The sequence below is a fragment of the Urocampus carinirostris genome, chromosome 4, assembly GCF_059441175.1.
Source record: "Urocampus carinirostris isolate Australia breed hairy pipefish chromosome 4, RoL_Ucar_1.0, whole genome shotgun sequence".
Taxonomy (NCBI): Eukaryota; Metazoa; Chordata; class Actinopteri; order Syngnathiformes; family Syngnathidae; genus Urocampus; species Urocampus carinirostris.
The window spans coordinates 38,258,573-38,280,367 of NC_142352.1; the positions used below are offsets into that span (position 1 = coordinate 38,258,573).

Consider the following 21,795-nt stretch of genomic DNA (forward strand, 5'->3'; position numbering starts at 1 on the left):
ACATTTGTTTCTAAATATTTTTTGTAAACATTGCTGTGGATTGAAATGCCTGCACCATTTTATTTGCTTTAATTAAGTATAATCAGATTTAGCAGGAGACACTAACAATGGTATTATAGTAATGCAGTGATTAGTCCAATATAATCAAATAACATACAAACCAATACATTGGAAAACAAGGGGCCATTTACTGTCCCTTATACTTGTGGTTCCTGGTTGTTAATTTATCACTAAAAGGAAGCAGATACTGATATATCCTATCAGGTAAAAGAGGGGTAATATATTCACCGATACCTGTTATAGGTAACAGCCCATTCCTAATGAGACCGCTGTACAAGTAATAAAGTATGAAATAAATATTATAATCAATAAATGTGATTCACCACTGTGTTCAAACTTACTAGTTGATCATTTTCAACTACTTATTATTAAATTTGACATGAAATAATAAACTCAGATGGTTTAGCTTTGTTACAAGAACAAACTTTTATAATAGTTCGGGAATTAAGTACAATTTAAAAACCATACATGATTTCCTTTGAAAAAAAGCACATAATCATTGTGTATGTGTGAGTTTGTGTATAAAATCAGAATGTTTTTGTTGGTGAACACTTAAAATGTAATATTTTATTTACTGAATTAATGCACGAGTTGATTCTACGAATGACCATATGATTTTTCTGCACATATAAAGCTCAGCCTTATCATTATGGGTGAGTAATCTGACTGCTAAGTCAAAAGTGAGAATTCCTAGCCGTAGATGTTCTTGTAAATCTCTTAGATTAAGGTGTATTTAAAGCTCTGACATAGAAAATCTATGCATGATAAAATCTTTGAACAAATTCAAGAAGAAGAATGAGTCCAAAACCCCAGAGTCGATGCTCATACTTATTTTAATGTATCACAATGAGCAAGAAACATACTTGATGAAATATTTTCAAAGGAGTATATTCAATTAACATCTACAATCAACTTAACTAGGACAACAAGGTTTTTGTGACAAAAGTTTTTTTTAAAGTCTGAAGTTCCATGTGGTTTTGTATGTATGTCAGTTCCCGTATCATTTGGTACAGTCTGGAAATCTTCATATAATTACAGTAACAAAAAATCTAACAAGACTACAGTATAGAAAAGACATCAAGAACAACATTTTTGGTTTAACTTGCTCTTTTTTGTACATTGCAAGGCTGTATTTTTTTTTCTACCCTCAGCCGGACTGACTGAAGCCCCGGAGCCGCCATGCTTATGAGGCTCGAATGAGGAGTCGTTCAAGGAAACCAAACAAAAAAGTCCAAAAGGTTTATAAAAAAAAAAAGAAACAAAAAACTTGTGGCACCAGAAGTCACAAAAAGAACAGATCGCCCCAAAGTAACAGTTCAACTTTCAAGTTGGAGCGAACGCTTGTTTGGTTGTAGATTTTGGTTAATACGCTTTTCTTTAAGTATTCACCTGCCTCTTTTTTCAAAAAAGGACAGTTGGGAGACCCCGACCCGCCCTCTGCTGTTCTTTTATTTTCTTTGAAGACACGAGCTGCCGTGCGACTCGAGAGCTCTACTTGCCTGGTAAAGACAAGCACAGTGGGAAAAGGGGGTCACAGGTAGCAATGGGGACCAAGAGAAACAAGCCAGTGTCTCTGTCCGTCCTGTTCTGCGATTCGGGAAACGTCCATCGGAGGAGCAGACGGGGGAAAAGAACAGAAGAAGGAGCAGCTGCAGTCAAGATCCCGTTTCCTCTCTGTCCTTTGAGCGTCGTCTGTCGAGTCTGCGGTGACTAATCGGATAAAGAGGTGGTTTTTAAAGCTGTATCGGAGCTCGCCTCAGCTCCCATGCCCAGTTTTGGTGCGCCCACGGCCTGTCATGCCACCCTCACAAGTTTCAAAGCTTCCAATAGTCAAAAGTATTGTGTTTTCAGTCCTTCTCTGTCTCAGAAAACAAAAGCGGGATTTTTTAAAATATATCTTTATCTTTATACCGGTACACGCTCCATTTCACAGTGGGCAAAGATGATCTCCGTGACACCACCTTGTCAATTAAGGTTTTGGTGGCGACGGATATCCACATTTGCTCAACATACACTTCAAAGTTTTGGGGAGCAGTGGTGAACAAATGTTTGTTTGTTAACTTGGTAAAGCTGTAGCCACATTCTCGCGATCAATTTTGCTTTGATCATTTGATTTGCTCAATTACTGTGAATTGCGGTCCAGTTTGTTTTAATGGGTAACACAAACAACAAAGCGGGAACATTAATTGGCTTTTATGAAACGTGTGCGTGCACACACAATCTAATTCACAAACAGGCCATGTTGTGTGCATCTGATGAGGAGATCGGAACTTCCTCTACAGAAAGCAAAACTGATTACGCTTCAACTTTGGAAATAAGAAACATTGGAAATAGCTTTGAAACCATAATATATATTCTTTAAAACATGATTAAAGTGACTAGGACATACTTTGCATTTTTTTCCAAATCACAAATAATTGATTTAACCATAGTGTTGATTTGAGATTTAGAAAAAATAATATACAGAAACAAAACAACATAGAAATATTTAAAAGAAAATCCAAATACATGGTTAACATTATAGTAAAGTTAACATATAATTAATAGAGGAAAACAATATAAATAATAAAAAAAACAACAACAAGCACTCAATTTCAAGGAGAGAAGGTTTTTGAGAAGCGGTAGGCTGGCAGTCAAACTGAACAACATGCGATGTTACTAACACCAAAAGGCAATCGATATTTGGGGCCGTATACGTATAAACCTCTTTAAATTGGCTATACATAATTGGTCTAAGAAGTTCTTCAGAAATTCAAATATGTCTTTGTTTTGGTTGAAAGAAAATATACAATTTTTTGGGACGTCATCTGTGAAAGGAGGGGGTGGGTCGGGCGACTGGGGTCTACCGACGCACAGTAATTTTTATTAGGGTAAGATGAAGCAAGTAACTTCTTTGGGACACGAAAGCCTCCGGGACGGGACATCTCCAAAAGAATAAACCACCTGGAGGGCAGAAAGAATGCTTTGGAATGAAGATGCCCCTCAAGACCTGTAATCTATGCAGAAAAGTGGCACCCTGCTTACGACATGGAACAAGTCATTGCTGGATTTCCCTGCAAAAGGGGTTAGGGGGCAGTCGCACCACAATTAAAAAGCTATCATTTGCCTTTGAAACTAGTTTTATGTTGACCGGCAAAAGTATGATTACAACCTAGTTGACACATCAGTACCAGATGTATTATATACACTTTTTTTGGTAACCACCATAACTTGCTTATACAAGTAAGCAACAATCCCGAGCGGATGGAGTGTTCCACGCCTGCATGTTCAGTAAAAATGTACACAACAGTGGAAACATTGGGTTAAAAATCGATTCATGACAGTTAAAAGGGTTCAAATGACAAAAGATCAGTCCTCGCGTCGGAACAAATAAAACAACGTTGCGGTATTTGGAATGCAATGTTCTTCACAAACGTCATAGATCATTGGCTTCAAAACATCTGTCCCCCCCAAAAATTTAAATCAGAATAATGTCCTTTGGAACATACATATTCACAGTCTTCAAAGTTCCGTTTTTGCAACAAGAAACCAAAAAGGAAAAAAAAAAAGTTGCAGAGAGGCAAGAAATTGGTTTATTGTTTTGTTTTCGTTAAAGCTTCGCCAAAAGCAAAATGAGCATGCATCTAGGTACTTTTTTTTCCCCAAAAATTCTACATTAGCAGCAAAACTTTGTCCTTGAAGTTCAGATCACATAAATGATCTTGAAAATACAAATAAAAGGGACATTTGAGTGTGTCAAAAGTAAAAAAAAAATCGATAACTATCTTACAAACTGCAATGGCTCTGTAACGGTGCTACTCCACAATGCAAGGACGAGGGCCCTTTTTTGGTTTTTGGTATTTATGTAAAAAAGCCGCCCATTTGCTCGCAAGGAAGCAAAAATGGTAACTTCCGACGCTTACGCCTTTAACTTTTAAAACTTAGTTTTCTCTTCTTTAAAAACGGCAACAAATTATCAAGTATAAAGAAGCCTCTTTTCTCATCGTTATGCACCAACGGTGAAGTGTTCAGTCTTTGGATTTTCTTTTTGTCTTAAAGCGTGAGAATCATTATTAGTATTCTTTTTTCGTTCATTTTTTATGAACAACAAGATAATAAAAATCAAAATAAGTGTAGCCACACTACACGGACCTGCATGGCGTCCACGGATACAGGACAGGCGAGGGAAATAAGTGCGAAGATAACACGTTGAGTGAAAAATGGGAGTTGGACAGTAATAAGTGCACGAAGGTAACACAAAATTTTAAATAAAGTTAAAATTTCAATATTTCAACCATAACTTGTTCTCATCCAGTTGATGCAGCACCAACTGACGCACAGGTCTTAAATAACGCTTGAAGCGGTTTCTTCCTTGACAGGAAAGCAACATGGATTAATTTCTCCAAAGAAGCTTGTGAGTAAGACACAAATTACATTTGGATAAATGACCTGCTCGTCATCTCATGTATCAGAATGATAAGGACAACATCAAATGAAGTGTCTTAAAGTTAAAAAAATACAAAATCTAAATGTAAAGTTTTTTCAGGCTACTATACTGCTTCAATTCATTTCCAATTCAGCAATCTATTAAACGGGAACAGTGTAAGTAACTTTTATAGATATAGAAGGTTTTTTTTCTTCATTTGAAATGGTATTTATTCATGACCAGGTCTATGTCTGCATTGCTCGTTTGGGATAACAACTATTGTTTAACAGTTATAAATAATTACCGTTTTAATGCCCAGAAAATTGCCTTATTAATTTCCACCGGAATTAAAATGTTGCGCTAAATCAAGACATGAAGAAAAAAAGCTTTTGGAACATGGATTTGTGTAACAGAACAAAACTTTTGTGAGTCATTGACCTGAGAAGAAAATAGACATTACATCATTAAACCTTTGCAAGCTATTGGTATCTGGGGGCTTAAATAGCAAGAACATGGACTTGACTATTCTCCCATAAAGTACGTACTGGCTTTTTGTGGGTGTGCTATTATATATGAATTACTACGAAACAAAAAGGACATCTTCTCCAATCGGATTTTTCCAAAGGGTTTCTTGGGCCATTTGTCAGAGTTTTTCAGCATCAATCTTTTCTCATATTATTTATATGCTTGCGTTTCAATCGAACAAAACCAAAATGGAAACCAGCATGTTGATATGGGAAAACAATCCACTAACATAGAAGTTTTTGGTTACAAGCTTTGGAATTGCAGTAAGTCTTTACATCATTTTTTCTGAAATTGGTTTGTATACTTTTAACGCATTTAACATTGCTGCTTTTTTCAGTTTTTTTCCTTTGTGTGTTTTTTTTCATTTTTGTCTTTTTTTCAAACATAGTCCATCACCGAAAGTTCTTTTACAATCTGATGGAGTCTGTTCCTACGCTAGCGAGACTACTACTACAAGTACTACTGTCTTTGATAAAGCCAGGTTGCTGCGGCTCATCTGCCGTCCTGCCCAGTCTGTCTGCCGACTTCTGACTGCTGTCAGAGTCAGACTCGTCAGTAAAGACGTCTGTTGGTATCGAGGTCTGAACTCCTGAGGTGCTCAATGAATTTGAGGTAACCGTTGAGGGTGACGAGACTGGAGGAAAGAGGGAGGAAGCATAGGAGGGACTGGCATCGGGCTTGCCGACTAAAGCTCTGGAGAAAGGAGCCTGGGGCCAGGGTTTGCTGGCGCCGGTGGTGGTGTTGAGCTGGAGATTGGAGGCAGAGGAGGAGCAAAGCGAGGTGGAAACAGCAGATGATGGCATGGTGGCTGATGTCGTTGGCGGTGGCGTGGGGCTGCTAATGGGATGAGCGGCAGACTGCGAGGTAGATGTGGTGTTGGGAGCGGGTAAGCAGGCTGAAGAGTGAGGTAATAAACTGGTAGAGTGCTCTTTGGCATTTCTGGCTGATCGCTTGATTGTTCTGTGTTTGTGCAAAGCCGATTCAAGATGTTGACTGAGCGCATTTTCCCCATCCAACATAGTGTCACAAGCCAGGCAGTCGTAGAGACTTCCAGCTCCTGCGCCTACGTTGGCAGGGAGGCGAAGAAACATTTCTTGTAGGTTTGCCACAGACTGACCAAAAAAACAGTTTGATTTAAGGTGGGCTATTGCCGCTTCTTCCTTGGTGAAAACAGTTTGACATTTGCGGCATGCCAGTTTGTACTGCACCTTTGGGACGATGAACTGGTCTAGAAGGGAGTCCGCAGCTTTGCCATCAAACTCATTCAGCTCGGCACACACTTTTTTATGAGAAGAGGAAGTGGAAGGCATGGTAGTAGATGCATTATGGTGGTTGCCTTTTTGCTCGTCTGCTTTCATCGGCTCTTTGGCAGATTCTTTACGATCCCCCGAGGATTTCAGGGGAGCTTGAGTTTGGCTTGTCTTGGGTTGCTGGATCTGCTGAAGCTGCCGCTGCTGCTGCTGTAGTGCCTCCTGCAAGCTCTGCTGATATTGCTGGTAATGCTGCAGCAGGGACCCCGGAGACAGGCCCATCAGTGCTTGTGACAAGGCAGGGTTATAGGGGAATAGACTTTCCATGCCATACATTGGTTGCAGGTAACCACCTTGAAGAGCGCCAGGGATCTGTGGTGTGTAGTATGGAGAAAAGCCAGGCATAAAGTAGGGCAGGAACTGGTTTGTTAGAAGAGCTGTGGGGTCTGAAGCCAAGGCAGCCTGCAGTGCTTGTAACTGGGCTGGATCTACCACATACTCCATACCAGGTGTAGGCATTGAGGTGGCGGGAACAGCTGGATCTGGCTTCTCTTTTTTAGCGCTGGCAGCAGAAGTAGAAGGGGCGGGGGTGCTTCCGGTTGACGACGGGGTTGAGGGTTTCTCGGTCTTCTCCTTGGGCTTTTCCTTTTCTCTTGACTTCTCCACTTCATACTCTTTGGAAAGTTCAGGCCGGGAGACGGACGAAGTGCTTGACGACGTGGAGTTAGATGTGGATGTTGGGCTTGTGTGGGAAGCAGATGAGTTTGTCAGTGCTTGACTGGACGTGGGAAGGGAAGATGATGAGGGAGGCTTGTTGGGCAATCCAGATGTGGGCAAACTTGGCGAGGGAACACTGGCACCAGGCATGTTCAGCAAGTTCGAAGATTTAGGGGGAGTTAAAGCTGCAGTTAGGCAGAAGAACAAAACAGTACATCAACAATGGCATTCAATTAGATCTGGTAATAGATAATGATCATAAGATTATTAAATCACATACGGTACATGAAAACGAAATTTGTATTTTTGTACTCTGTACCATAGCAAATGCCAACATGTCATAGCCACAGTTTGTAAATGGTAGTAATTTGTTTGAGAGGGCTATTGCTAGTACTGCACAATGGAGGGAATGCTTTGCCTATAACTCGTTTCTGGTGAATGTGAGTACGAATTGAATTTTCCCGTTTGAAATATGGTTATGTACAGCGTGTTTTGAATATTACTGTTATTTTTAAATCATTTTTTGAAAACATAAAATGAAGAAAAAATGACACATACCTGAGTTAGAAGAATTAAAGCTGGGAAGAGAGGGGCTTCCAACCCCTGGCAAGAGGACAGGTGGAATGCCTTGAAGATTGGAATAGGCAGACTGGAGATTGAGTGCTTGCATCGCAGGGTTATCAAAAATTCCCTGTTGCTGAATAGCCTGCTGCTGTGCCAATCCTAAAACTTCATTGGCCTTCTTAATGCGATCCATTTCTTGCTGAGCCATGAGTTGTCGAACAGTGGCTGGGTCAAAGTATTCTTTTTCTTTGTCGATCTGACTGCCGATAGTATCCTTGACCTTGGATATATGCTGCTGGGAGAATATGTGATCACGAACAGATAGACGGGCACTGTACTTGACGCCACACAAAGTGCATTCGGTCTTCGGCCCCTCGTAGGATGTCTGATTAATTCCAAAGTGCTTGGCCATGTTGAGCTTTGCCTTTTTTTCCTTGGCACGTGCATTTTGAAACCACACCTGAACCACTCTCTTTGGAAGTCCAATATCATTGCCAAGTACCTCACATTCCAACATGGTGGGGGTCCTGTAGTCATTAAAACAGGATTTCAATACCTTGAGCTGGAGGTTTGTCATCTGGGTTCGGAAACGCTTTTGACCAGGACGATCGCCGCTGTCAATGCTCCTGGTGCCTGAAGCACCGGGACTTGGCGAGCAAGGATCCGCCAAGCTGGACGTCTCACTGTGGTCAATTATGTGTTCGTTTTCGCAGTCCTTAGCATAATAACTTGTAGCAGGGCTTACAAGCCCTGAGGACATCTGGTCATCGTTTTCTAGGATGGAAATAGTACCACCAGGCTTAGACATGTATTCACTACTGCTTTGACTGTGTTTTGCATCAGCACTGTCATTATCAGCGTTTGCCTCATCACCTATAGTTGTATCTGTAATGGCTGTATTGACAGAAGAACAGTCGTCATTATCGAGTTTTTGATCAAAGCCAATGTTTACAGCCGACATGGCTGAATTGTCAAAATCTTCGATCCCTTCAACTTTAATAGACGAAGGACTTAGAAGAGCCCTGGGAGATGAATCCATCCCTCTATTGACAGGTGACATGGAGGAGTTTTGTCCATCCATATTTGAAGACGCCATTTGGGAATAGCCTGCCATTTCCAGGCCATCTAACTTGATTTGGAGCCCTTCCTGGTCAGGTAACATACCAGAGAGGGTTAAATTATAGCCAGCACGTTTGGCCTCGTGCCAATGTCGAGAACGGATGTGTGCCTCGAGTGCTGTTTTTGCTTTGAAAAGAGCTCTGCAAAAGGGACATCGGCGGTGAGCTTGAGCTGGCCCAACAGCTCTAAACTGGCCTTTTCTCTCCCTCGCTCTTGTATTTTGAAACCAGACTTGCACTACTCTCTTTTTCAACCCAACTTCATGTGCAATGTGGTCGAGCATCTTACGTGTAGGATTAGAATCCAATAAGTACTTCTGATAAAGAATCTCGAGTTGCTCAGGTGTGATTGTGGTTCTGAGCCGCTTGTCTCTGTGCGGTTCTTCGCTATTTGTGCTATCGTTCTCTCCTGGGCTAGTACCTGCCTTCTCCTCCAACTTCCTCTTCAGGGAGTTCATTGTAGATGTGGGGGTGGACGGAGAAGTGGCAGAGCTGCTGGGGATCTGGGGCAATGCCCCGGAGAGTAACTGACTTGCCAGGAGAGGATTGCTCGGGTCAAAAAGCATGAAAGACATGTCCATTGAGCGGTCGATGAATTGCGGGTGAATGAACTGATTCTGCACAGAAAGAAAGTGTAACTGCTGGTGCTCCTGCCAGTGCTCAAAGGAGGGGAAGCCAATCTTGCACTGATCACACTGGTATGGGATAAGTTGCTGTGCCATTTGTTGTGGAGTCGAACTCATGTGAGGATTGTGGCTCAAGAGAGAACTTTGGGACGGGGCCTGACTTGTCTGGGAAGCTGATGGACCACACTGCAGTTGCTGTTGAGTGAAAGACGAGGAATGCTTGTTGGCTTTAGGAATAGGTTGGATATTCTCTTCTCTTTGATGCCGGTGCTTTAGTAACTCCAGTTGAGGTTGGGGTACATTTTCCTGCTTAATAGACACCTTATTTGTGGGTTGAGTCAAAATGTCTGGTGCTTCTTTTGACTTGTCCTCATGGAGGTTTGAGGTTGTTGCTGGCGACGCCTCTTCCTTATCAGCCGAAGGAAAGTGCGAAAATGCTGAAGTTGTGGGCGGAAGTGGGCAGAGACTTGAAGAAGAGGGCATTGGTGTGTGGCAAGAGGAACCAGAGGGAGTATAGAACTCATTAGAAAGATCAACAGAATCCTCATTTTGGCTATCATACTGTCCATCCTCATCTTCATCTTTGTAGCACAACTTCTTTTGATGTTTTATGAGATCAAAAATTCTCTGGAAAACCAGGTTACATTTTTTGCACTGGTAGTTAAGGTTTGAAGTACGAATGTATCGATCGTTTGAAAGTTCGCGTCTCTCGCCATCTTTCCCTCCGTCAGTCTGATTTTCATAATTCTTTCTTGCTTTCTGACGAGCGTTTTGGAACCAAACAACAATAACACGAGTGGGGAGGCTTAGCAGGTTTGAAAGCTGTTCAAACTCATCGTCCTTCGGATAAGCATTTGCATCAAAAAAATCTTGCAAGATTCTCAGCTGGTAGTCCGTAAACCTGGTTCTGGAAGATCTCTTACTTCCATAGAATTCTTGCTTCTGTGGTTCAGGGGAAGGTGGCTTTGAGTCAATTTTAGTATCCTCAAGAGTTGTGGTTGGTGGGTTATTGAAGTTGTATGGCGAGTCTTTGTTTCGTTGTCTCTCTTTGAAAAGCGTGTTCCTGAACCAGTGCTTGATGACTTTTTGCTGCAGCCCTGATTTATCTGCCATCTCTTTTATCTGGTCTTCATTAGGTGAATTGTTTATATCAAAGTACTGTCGCAGGACCCGGAGCTGTTCATCTGTTATACGTGTCCGTGGCCTCTTGTTCTGTTGCTGCTGTAACATGGCTGGGGTGAGCTGATGTTGATATAGCTGTGCCAAGTCTGAGGCCAGGCTTGGTTCAACAGAGGTAAGTTGTGTGGTCAGCTGGCTGGGCAAAGATTGTAGCGACATGGGCTGCATCATCAGTGGGGAAAAGATCGGCAAATCCATTGCCATGGAAATTTGTGGCATTGGAACCGGAGGCTGTGAAGCTGGTACAGTTGGAGGTGTGAGTGAAGCTGCAGACACAGGGATATTTGGTGTAGGAGCCCTTTGGGGTGGAGGGGGTGGGGGAGGAGGCGGTGGAGCTGGTGCAGACTCAGGTGTAGGGGGTCTCAGTGGATATAGTTTATCATAATTTTCTCTGTATTCCTTAGCAAATCTTTCAAGGGATCGGAATGGGAAAAAAGCCTGGTGTATATGCTCTTGGTGGCTCTTTAGAATAAGTATATTTGAAAACAGCTTGCCACAGGCTTCACATTCTAGCTTCTCTAATCCCTCTATGGGATCCACCACTCTTGTAATTCCACCTGTTGCACTTGACCCCGTCGGCCCCGTTGCACGTTTCTGGGCTTTTTGCTTGTTTTCATTATACTGGATAACTAACTCAAACCCAAAATTCTCCAGCAAGGCTTTGGTGGCGTTTCCACGGGCATCTGAAGCAATCCTTGGTGGAAGTAAGCCAGTGTCATGGTTAATACTAGCTGACATTTGTTGAGGGTCCTTCTTTTCCTTTAATTTCTCCATTGTATCTTTGCAGACATCTTCATTTCTTTCATTTGCATCCTTGTCTCTTGAAATATCTTTGTCAATTTGCGACATGGGAGGCTTAGTTTTTTTTTCAACCTGCTGATGGAGAGAGGCACTCTGTTGCAGCAACGCCATCTGTCCTTGTGCCTGTGAGTGAGGTGGCTGCTGCTGTGCTTGCTGTTGAAAGTGGTGATGCATCAGCTGCTGCTGCAAGCAGCTCTGTTGGGCCGAGTTCTTGAGATCCTCGAGCAGCGAGGAAGTGGTCCCAGTTACGCCAAGAGCTGAATTACTAATATTGATCTCTGGGTTTAGTTGGAATTCGGCTCCAGGGATGTAAAAAGGAAACAGTAACTGTTGTTGCTGCAAGGGGAGAAGTGCATCAGTTGTCATGGGGAAGTGCTGAAGGAGTGCAGGGTTAAAAAGCTGGGATTGCAGAAGAGCAGCCTGCTGTTGGAGCTCTTGCTGAAGTTGAGCTTGGGCTTGAGCGTGAGCTAATTGCTGTTGTTGTTGAAGCTGCTGTTGTCCCCGTGAAGACAGCATATCTGCATATTTTGCCCTTTTTATGTCTTTTTCTGATGTTGAAGGCTGGCTGCTAACTGAGCTGCTAGTTTCATGGCTATGACTCTGGGAGGTGTTGTTACCTCCAAGAGCATTCTGAGTTGTTTGAGACCCAGACGTGCCATGATTGGTGGCGTTTGAAGTTGAGTTTATTCCTGGGCTTGGACTTGCCGTTGAAGTGCTGATAATTGAACCTCCTCCGCCTCCACCGGTGGCATTTGCAGAGCTAGTTATCCCTCCCGCAGCTTCAAGTTTGGCTGCTCGTGCTTTTGTCTGGTGCAGCACAGAGCGCATGTGGATTTCCAACGTGGAACTCTGGCTGTATGCCACATTACAAGTGCTACATTTGAATGGCTTGTTGTCTGGGCTGCTTGTAGGCTCTGGTTGACCAGTGGTAGACTCTTGTAGAGCTCTTTTTACCTTATGGAGGTGAGAGACAGAGTTATAGTGAACTAGCAGAATATTCTTCTGTGTGAATGATTCTTTGCAGACTGTGCACTTGAATGGACGAGATGGATCCAAAAATTTCTCCATGGTAAAGTTAGGACCTTTTCTGAATGGCAAAGCACGTTTTGGTTCAGATCCAGAATCTTCCAGCAGTGAGCCAGAGTCACTGCCAGTTGGGCTTTGCTTTTCTTCTGCGTCACTCTCATCCCCTTCTTTGTCATCTTCACCTATACCACTATGTTCTTCGCCAAAGGCTGGGTCCCCCATTATCATAATGTCACCATTCATCAATAAGCCTCCGTAGAGCTGCTGGATATCAGCTTCACTAAGCTCTAGGTGACTAGTTTCCAGATGTTTCTTCAAAGCCTGTAGCGTCCTGAAGCTCCGTTGACAAAGGCAGCACATGGTTGCTGCCCGGATCACGTGATACTGGGAATGGAGCTGGAGTTTCTCAACAGTTTTGAAGGCCAAACTGCACTGGTTACAACGATACTTGTAGACATGGCGATCTGACACAGGGAGCTGAGGCCTTTTATTGTGAACTTCATTGAAGTGCGTCTGAAGAGAGTTGGAAGATTTGAATACTTGATTGCAGCCTTTCTTCCAGCACAGAAATCCACTCGCATCATCCTTTTCAGTTTGATGATCTTCTTGAGGAGACTTGCGAGCTTCAGTCACTTCTGTAGGAAGTGTAACTCCCTTCTCCAAATCAGGATCCAAACAATCTGTGGGGAAAATTAGGTTAAAAAATGTCAAACACTAATTCACCAAACAAGATTGTGTAAAGTCCACATGCATTTACAAGTAAAATGCGCAAAATGCGATTGAAATCCTTATTTCATCACATGCTAAAGCCCGATACTAACCAACTTGTTTAGTCGTATCTTCAGCCTTGGTAACAGCGTGAGAAAGGTTCTGGGAGTCTCTTTCTGGACCAGGGACAGGTATGAACATGCTTGCTGGTAGGACATCTGTTGCTGTCACCTGCAGTAAAAGGATAACAAGTTTTTTTTACAGTTTTCGAAAACATGAATAGTCATTTTAAATGAGCATATTGTCATTGTTAATTCTGTGCGTCTCGCTATTGTTTGATGATACAGAGCCGCAAAACAAAAACAAAGTAGGATGAATTGAGACAACTGCTTTATTAGGCAATTAAAAGGGAAGAGCAAAGTATCCCAAGGTCACTTTTGAATTGGCCCGTCTAATTGGCAAACATAGTTCAAAATGGCTATCATCCAGCCAGACCCAGAATTAATGAAGCCCATTTTCATTGCTGCGGTCTTACACAGACTGATAATGAAGCATGGAGTGAGAGGGACGGCTGGGGGACATAAACAACTGTTTGTAACTCGTATGCCCTCGCACACAAAAGCGTTTTGTTTAATTAGGGAATTCATACATACGATTAACAAAACATAGTTACAAGTAGCCAAATAGCTGAGGGGTATAATTAAACATTTATGCAATTATATGATCATGAACTAGCATGAGGCTTTAATTAAAATCCTGTGTTAAGGCATTGAAAAGGCTCATGTTGGAGAATAACTGTCTAGAAGGAAATCTCAGAATAAGGCCGTACTGGTTGTAAGATTAACATGACAGAAGGAATTTCGCAGGAAGTGAACAAAGAAGAACAATGAAAGGCAGACAAGAGCAAATCACTATGCATGCAGGGCAAAAAAATAAGTCACCTATGCCAGCATAATTTATTCTCCACTCCTTAGATGAGTGTGAAGGATAAAGTAATTTTCTAACTGCATTCACTAGGTATACAAATATGTTGACTTGAATTTGTCTCCGATTACAGGTACTATGTCATATTACTATGTAGTGGTTCAGTACATTTTGGCCTCAATAAAAGAAATAGATATTGCAGTCTACCATACTAATGTGATTGCCATTTACTTTCGAGACGGGTGGATGAAGACAACCGAAAGGGAGCTAGAGCAATGTTTTACTGTGTGATTGTCCGGCCAGCTATTGAGCCGTACAAGATGGAACAGAACAAAGATTTGCTCAGTGATTAACAAGAAAACGGGGCAAATAAAATTGTATTTCCCCTTTGATAAACGTTATTGGAAGCAAGGAGACTGCTTTCACTGAAGAACAATGCAGCAGTGCACTGCAGTTGATATAAATCTAACTGCAGGCTTTGGTATTTCCCCTTGCGTTTGTTTATGGAAGCAAGCTTACCGATTGATTAATTACTCAATCATTCGGGGCCCACGGTATTGTTCCCGCTGAGCCTTAATGCTTATCCTGCTTTGGGCCAGTTAGATGTGAGGCCCTCCTCTTTTCTGAGAGATGGCCAGTGGACTACACTACACACCTCATCACCACAACAGACTAATACCCACAAGCAAGCATAAAATAAAATAATCACTGGCATGAAATCAGGAAGACACAATGTGATGATGTCAAAGACTCACCGTGGCGATGAGCTTGTCGACACAATCGGGCGCGACACTGTGGAGGTGCGTGAGGTGGAACTGCAGGTGGATCTTGTTGTTGAGCATGTCCTGGCAAAGTGGGCACCGTAACATAGGCTGGACAGAGTGCTGCGTCATCACGTGCATTCTCAGACGATTCAGGTCTGTGTTCGTGAACTTGCAGTAGGGGCACTGGTACATCTGAGTAGACGCAGATGAGAAGAGGAGTGTGGGGGTTTAGAGAGGGTTAATAGGGTGAAATGACTTTGTTGAAGACACGAAGCTTTGGATGAGTAGGCTAGGGGTGAGGAAAGCTTTCCCTTCAGCAACCAGATTCCTCTGATCACTGACAAGTGTGTAATAGTGAGAACCACTCACTCTTGGCACCCACTTCAAAGTGCTCTCATCTGTCAAATACCTTATTGATTTTCTACCTTATACACAATTAGCAATGCGACTGCAGTAGAGAGGCAGAAATAATTTTGAGGAGAGTTGAAAGTATTGGATATTATGAAAACCCTCAGCAAGATGTATACAAAATTCACCCAAAAGATTTTTATCTTTTGTAATTGGTGGTAAAGCTTGGTGGTTATAATAAGGCCTTGCTAATTGGAAGACCCGAAAAGCTGGACTGTCAAGAAACACATGCATGGATGCTCCTATTCTGGCTTGATTTGTGGCATCTCACCTGCTCTGCGGCTCGCTTTTCAGCTGTCCGTGGACGTTTCGAGGACAGCGGACTCTCAGAGGTCTCAGACCGTGACGGGGGCCTTTTGCTAGGGATGGGGGAATCTGACTGGTTCTGTTCCGAGTGGCCGGACACTGCTGAGCAGACACACAAGCACAGAGGGATAAAGAGACGATGTCAAGATGAGTTGAAGGCTTGGCAGCACGAGACAGGTCAATCAATATCGGCGAGGGTAAAGAGCTAAAGGGCCGTCTTTGGTAAATGCACCATATCTAGGTTTAATGGGAAACAGGCAGTATATCATTCTTTCATGTTGCTTTTAACGCCAGAGCCATAGACTGCATCATAAACAAATGTTGGTTTACCACAGGGGGCAGCATTAGGTTTCACTGAACTTTGTGTTTTCAGGCCACGTGAGTCTTTCAAATCAACGCAAAGTATATAAACAGCGCCACTTTGTTTCATATCCATGTTGGAGTTTTGTTTTTTTCTGAGGCGTCCTAAGTGTGGATTTTTGGTGAAGCAACAATGCAATGTTAAATAACAAAATCGTTAAAACTATTCTCCAAATTAGGAACATGTAATGAGAAGACTTTGTCTTGTGTTTTCCTGGCAACTTAAGCAAAACTTTAAACCATTATTTTGTAATTATATAAGGCCATTTTTGAGTTTGAATAGGGCGTGCTTGACATTGACATGTAAAAAATGCTCTTATATAAGTGAATACCAATTGGTTTTTTATTTTGCTAAATTCTCAATTATATGTATCCTTTAATAGTTTAAATGGACCCAAATAGTATAATTCAAGCAGGTTATGCATTTCTTCTGAGAAACCAACTCGATTCGATTTTCAATACTATTTGATCTGATTTGGTACAACTGTGTTCACAAGGTCATGATACAGACACTTTTTTATTGTCAGTTTAAATACCATACACCTGGAAAAGACCCTGCAATTTCTGTGCTATTTTTTTCCAAGATACATCTTTGAAACAAAAGATGACTGCAAAACATAGCTTTAAACTTTTGGTAGATTCTGGTTTGAACTTTGTTTTGCGTACATTACAATTATTTATCCTTAATGGACAATAATGTGTAGGAACAGAGAGGTTTAAAACAATTTCTCACCACATTAAAGGCAAAACCTTCCAAACAAGCAGGACAAAGTACTCCTGTGTATTACCAGGGAAAAGAAAAAATGAAACTGGCACAAAGTGAATCATCACACTTAAACGCTCAGTTACGCTTGAACTTAAGGCAGGACCCGATTTCACTCGGAGCCACTATGAGGACAGCTACAAATTCACGCTGGAACATAAGGTGGTGCCTTGCTACCCACTAACAAGACCATAAAGAGTTAAAATTGGTCTGATTTGTACAGTCCTCGAAGGGCAAATTGAGAACAGAGGGCACTGCTAGGGTGGGGTGGTTTGGCAGGGGGTCAGGTTAAGCGGGGCTGACCATGCTCTCGCTCTAGACATTAAAATGTCACCTCCAATCAAGAAGAGTTGAGCTGATTACCCAGTGGGGAACCCTGCTTTGGAGCAACGCCGCCTGCTCGATCTCCCAGAGACTCTGGGATCAATCACTAAGACCCTGTTAGGGTGCAGTCACACCCAATCCCATTAAATACATCCACCTATAAACAATGTGGATGTTAAACAAAAGGACACTTCCATTTCTGACAGTGGGCGACTGCTTAGTCATGACACCGCCCTCACTAAATCCCCATCAATAGCACTTTACTACTCTCCACCATCCTAATTTTGTGTGGTAAGGCCAGGAATATTTTGTTTGTTTACTGGGGTTATTTAAGGAGCTGGTTTATACTAATCGCAGAGTTTGAATCGTTCAAATTAGGATTTTTTTTCCATTTTAGACTAGGTAAATATTGTTTCCCTAAACAAGGTTTAAAAATTCTCAATAAGAAATTCACAAAAACAGTAATCTGAAATAGTGAAGCAGAAAAAAAAAATCACCCGGACCTTATAATGAGCAGAAAAAGTGAGACTTAATTCAGGTCAAATGTGTGTCAAAAAACAAAAAAGTGAGAACTGAGAGTTAGCGGTGAAGGACTGTGAAGACCAAACTGGCCTTCATCAGGGTGCCACACAGTGAGTGAACTTGGACACAGTTTCTCTGGTCACGGCCATTTGGGGTGCCATAAAATGTGATCACTTGCTTTTCTTGTCGGATTCCTCCGGCCCAACGCCGTCCACAGCAGCTTGACTAACACCAAACTACTCAGCGTATCCAGTTCATCCTGGTTGAAGAGTGGTGAAAATAATCGAGCGTCAAAATGGAGCGGATAGAGTGAGGAAAACAGTTGGTAATCGGTATCTGAGCGCTGTTCCGCATGTTAGGCACGCGTATTTATTGTACAATATGAACAGGTGGTCAAAACCAATGGCCGCGGAATTGACACCACAGATAAAGAATTGGACTACTGTATAAGAAGGAAGAAGTATGGTGACACATGCTCGTGCAGAGGTGGATAGATAGGCAATATAGAAAATACCTACGAACAGGTTTTCCCAAACCTGCTCTTTGCGGGCAGTATATTATGTTTTTGCAGAGCTTGCAGGTGTAACTTCTGAAAATCTTAAACCAGGAGGAATCTAGTCCTGAAAGACTAAAATTGGGGAATCATGGTACATGTCAATAGCTTTGCTGTATTTGAGGTACAGTTGATTTGAGTATTTTCCCCCAATATTAGATATATTTGTTATGTGTACCTTTATCTCGCATCTTTTTTGAGGTAACAGCCAGGCGAACTGCTGCTTTTAGCAAATGATTCACGAAACATTGACAGAGTGGCAATAAGTTCGAAAGCTCACAAATCCCAGTCAGAAAGCAGTCATTAGGTAATTATTAATTATTGTGCATTTTCTATAAACTAGAGGCACTGGTGTGGATGAGTCCCATAGGTAAATTTGACACTGGCACCTGATATACAGCCGGAGTTTATTATTTTGGCATTGTAGGGACAGTAAAAACACATCTGGAGCCTTTCAAGAGGAACATGGAGAACCGCCAGACAAAAACCTCGTAGAGTGAAGGATCGAAATGCGGGGAAACTGACGTTGGAATCCAACAAAGAAATCGCAGCTGCTATCAATCTACTTGGTCCTCCAGGGACAGTACGACTCAGGTGGTGAATAGAGTGGCAGTCCGTTATTCGAAAAGTTGCCTTATTAGGCTCTTGTGGGCAGCAGAATTTCTTAATATCAAGTTATATGTTGTTGCATGGTTATTATTGACTATTATGACACACATCTGATAGTCAGGGTGAAGTGAAAATGTACGTGGCGAAGAGATTACTGCTTTCCTCCGCTGCATCATCCTGTGCGCCTGCTTCTACTCGTAGTTTGTTAGTAGAGGCATACTTACTTATGAAGATAAAAATGCGGCCGTTGAGATAGAAAATGAAATTATAAATTCTCCAGCGAAATCAATGTATTCAAATTAGGCTTCACTAGTGTGAGCTATTCCTGACTGCAAAATTGAACATTCCTTGATTCCTCAGAAGTAGAATGTAAGAATGCAAAAACAGGTGACATAATTCCTCAGTTCAATGGGGGCAATCTGACTAAAATAATAGTATAAAAGGGATAACTGAAATGTTGGTGTTCTGTACATTTTTAAACATTCTTGTTTTCACGTAAAAGTAGCAAGAACATTTACTTGAAAGCCTGTTTTGACACCTGTTAAGCACTGGAAACAATATCCAAAATACAGTTCTTCTCTCAAAGATATTGGAAACCTTTGAGGACAGATATTTTTGCTCCCGTTTTTTACCTTATGTGGTTAACATATCACATATCACAAGTAATTTTTACTGCTGGGTACGAAAAACGCAAACGTGGAAAAAGCCACGCAGCTTCTATTACAACCTGAAACAGAGATTTGTCATAATATTATAAGAAACTTGGAGCTGTATCTCTGTCACAACAGTTTTATGTTTATTAACATATTTACTGCCAGCCTACTTAAATGGAAAATGGAGATTCAACGTCTAAAGTTGCCAATGGCATTGAATATTCAAATGTTTTGTCCCTTGCATTACATTGCTGTGATCTGGAGAAAATAAATAGTTAGATTTTCCCTAAATGTGAAAGATTAAAAATGTCCCAATTAATTTCACTAGATAAAATAAATGAAAAGATGAACACGTGTTGCTTGTATATGAGAATTTGTGCTTAGTCATGCTCTTAATGCATGCTGCATCTGTAATAATGCAACTTGAACTCGGCCTTTCAATGCTATGTTTCGTAACTGATTATGCTCTGTCTTTTGGCATGCATTTAGGTTGACAATAGGGCTGCACGATTAACCGAAATGTAATTGATATCAGGATGTGACGAAGTGTGATAGACTAACCACAAAACACTGCGTTATTTTAAAGATTTATAGTTCCAGTTTGTTGTTTGAGAGATGGCGTGTATATCGGGGTTCAACAGTGCCTGCCAATTAGAAGCAGGTTGTAATGGCACCAGCCAATATGGGCGTGGCAAACACACACACCAACTCGTAACTTTAGCGGCACGTTACATTGAAAATGAATTGATTAATTAAATCGGACTCTTAAGGAAAGTCAGAAGAGTGCACAGAAAAGCTGTTCACCAGTGCGTGCTCCATGGATTTTTATCTTAATCTTAAACCATTACTGCCAAATGTGGCTAGTCCCCAACCCCAGTTCCTTTACCCATTAAACTGAGCTACTACTCATGGATACCCACTAATTTGTGACTCTTGTTTTTTAATCATACCAGAGACCTTGCAGAAGTCGCGGTTGCCCGTCTCTAGCATGTAACTCTCTAAATCGCTTTCTTACACTAAAAGGAATAGCCCTCTAATTTGATTGTACTTTAGTAAAATGACAATGAAAACCTTTATTCAACTGCAGATCTGTTTTTATGATCTGTTTTTATTTGTAGATCTATATATGTCAATTCTTTGCAGTTTTATACTTACAGTCTCAAAGGACGTCACCTCGCGGTAACTTTGCATGTCACTATGTTCAAGTTCTCCCCCAAAAGAAAACGAGAACAGAAATGCACTTTTCTTTTAAAATCAAAAATCACATCAAAATTGCAATACAGGTCTGAAAAAAAGCAATTTCCAAAATCATTCAGCCCTACTTGACAATACTTTTTTTTTTCCTGGAACAAATGAGGTGATATCTAATTGTTACTAATGTGTGGGGGTAGACCTGTTCCGGCACATCATGATTTTTCTGTCTGTGATTCTGAAGGTGTTATGCTGAATGTTGGCAGAGATATGAATATGGTAATTAGCATGCCATAGACACAACAATGAGACATTGCACTCAGTAGAATCTCTATCTATCTATCTATCTTGGTCATATCCCTCAAGAGGGGTGACAGACATAAAGACAAACACATACAGTAACAAAGAAAATAAAGGGAAAAAAAATAATCTCTAAAGACAAAAATTGGGCTTTGTGTCACCTGCAATGGCAAGCGAATATAATACGTTCACTTGCCTGTGCTAGATTTCAATCAAATAAGAGTATTTTTTTTTTTTGGGTAGCATAGCTTGGTGATTGCTGTTAAAGTCAAAGCAGGATGAAAAATTGGGAGACGATGCAATATAAAATGTTTACATATTCCTCACACATCCTGTGGATGCTTGTCATCCTTCAAATTATAATTCCCTTTGTCTTTGAAGATAATAGGCCATAAATTGTCCTTGTTTGCGAGCCAAGCCCCTGAAAGCTGGCTGTTTACGATTTGTAGCGCGTGCTGTCTAATGGCCCCGCTCCAGTTTTGTGTCCTGTAAAGGTGAACGCCGCGTCATCCAGTTGTCCAGTCAGCCTGAAGAATAACAATCCTGCTAATTAATAGCTCCTATGCATGTCATAATGTTCATTTCGCTCCCACTGTGATAACATGCTCTTGTGCAAGCCAATCCTAGCTTGGTTCTTACCATTAAGTGTATTGTTTTGTTTGGACAAATAAAACGACTTCTATACATTACAGGAAAATATTTCATCCATAGGTTTGAAAATGTGCTCCTTAAACTTTTAAATGGCCTGGCCCGAAAACAGCCAATAAAATTAAAAAACATGCATCATGAAAAGACAAGGGCTGCTGTCATTGTGAAGGTTGATTCATCTCAGTATGAACGACCAATAAAGTTTCAGGAAGGGCAGTTTACAAGTTTATGTCATAAACACAATCAATGTTTACAAAAAGGAGATAGTAACTGTTTTGTCGCAGCATGGCAGTCTGCGTGCTCAAATGACCATTAGCTGATACTTTTTGAGTTTACACACAATTTTGTGGGACTCTTGATACATTATGTTTTTTTCAGATGTTTGCAAGATTTTCTCAAACAGAAGCAACCTAACCAGTTTACCCATACGTGCTGAACAGGAAATAGATCTTCTACCAAAACGTCTACTCACAATCAATGCTAGAAGACAA

The 21,795-nt window shown here is 41.4% G+C and overlaps 1 protein-coding gene across 1 annotated transcript in view; it reads right to left on the reverse strand.

The window, feature by feature from the left end:
- Positions 1-875: 875 nt before the first annotated feature.
- Positions 876-21,795, reverse strand: part of zfhx3b (zinc finger homeobox 3b) — a 190,107-nt gene continuing 169,187 nt past the window's right edge. The window contains exons 7-11 of the mRNA XM_088334472.1: positions 15,347-15,483; positions 14,659-14,859; positions 13,093-13,210; positions 7,516-12,951; positions 876-7,142 (exon numbers count right to left, since the gene is read on the reverse strand). Of these exons, the coding sequence (XP_088190598.1) occupies positions 5,398-7,142; positions 7,516-12,951; positions 13,093-13,210; positions 14,659-14,859; positions 15,347-15,483 (7,637 nt within the window). The 3' untranslated portion in view covers positions 876-5,397. The remainder of the gene's footprint in view (positions 7,143-7,515; positions 12,952-13,092; positions 13,211-14,658; positions 14,860-15,346; positions 15,484-21,795) is intronic.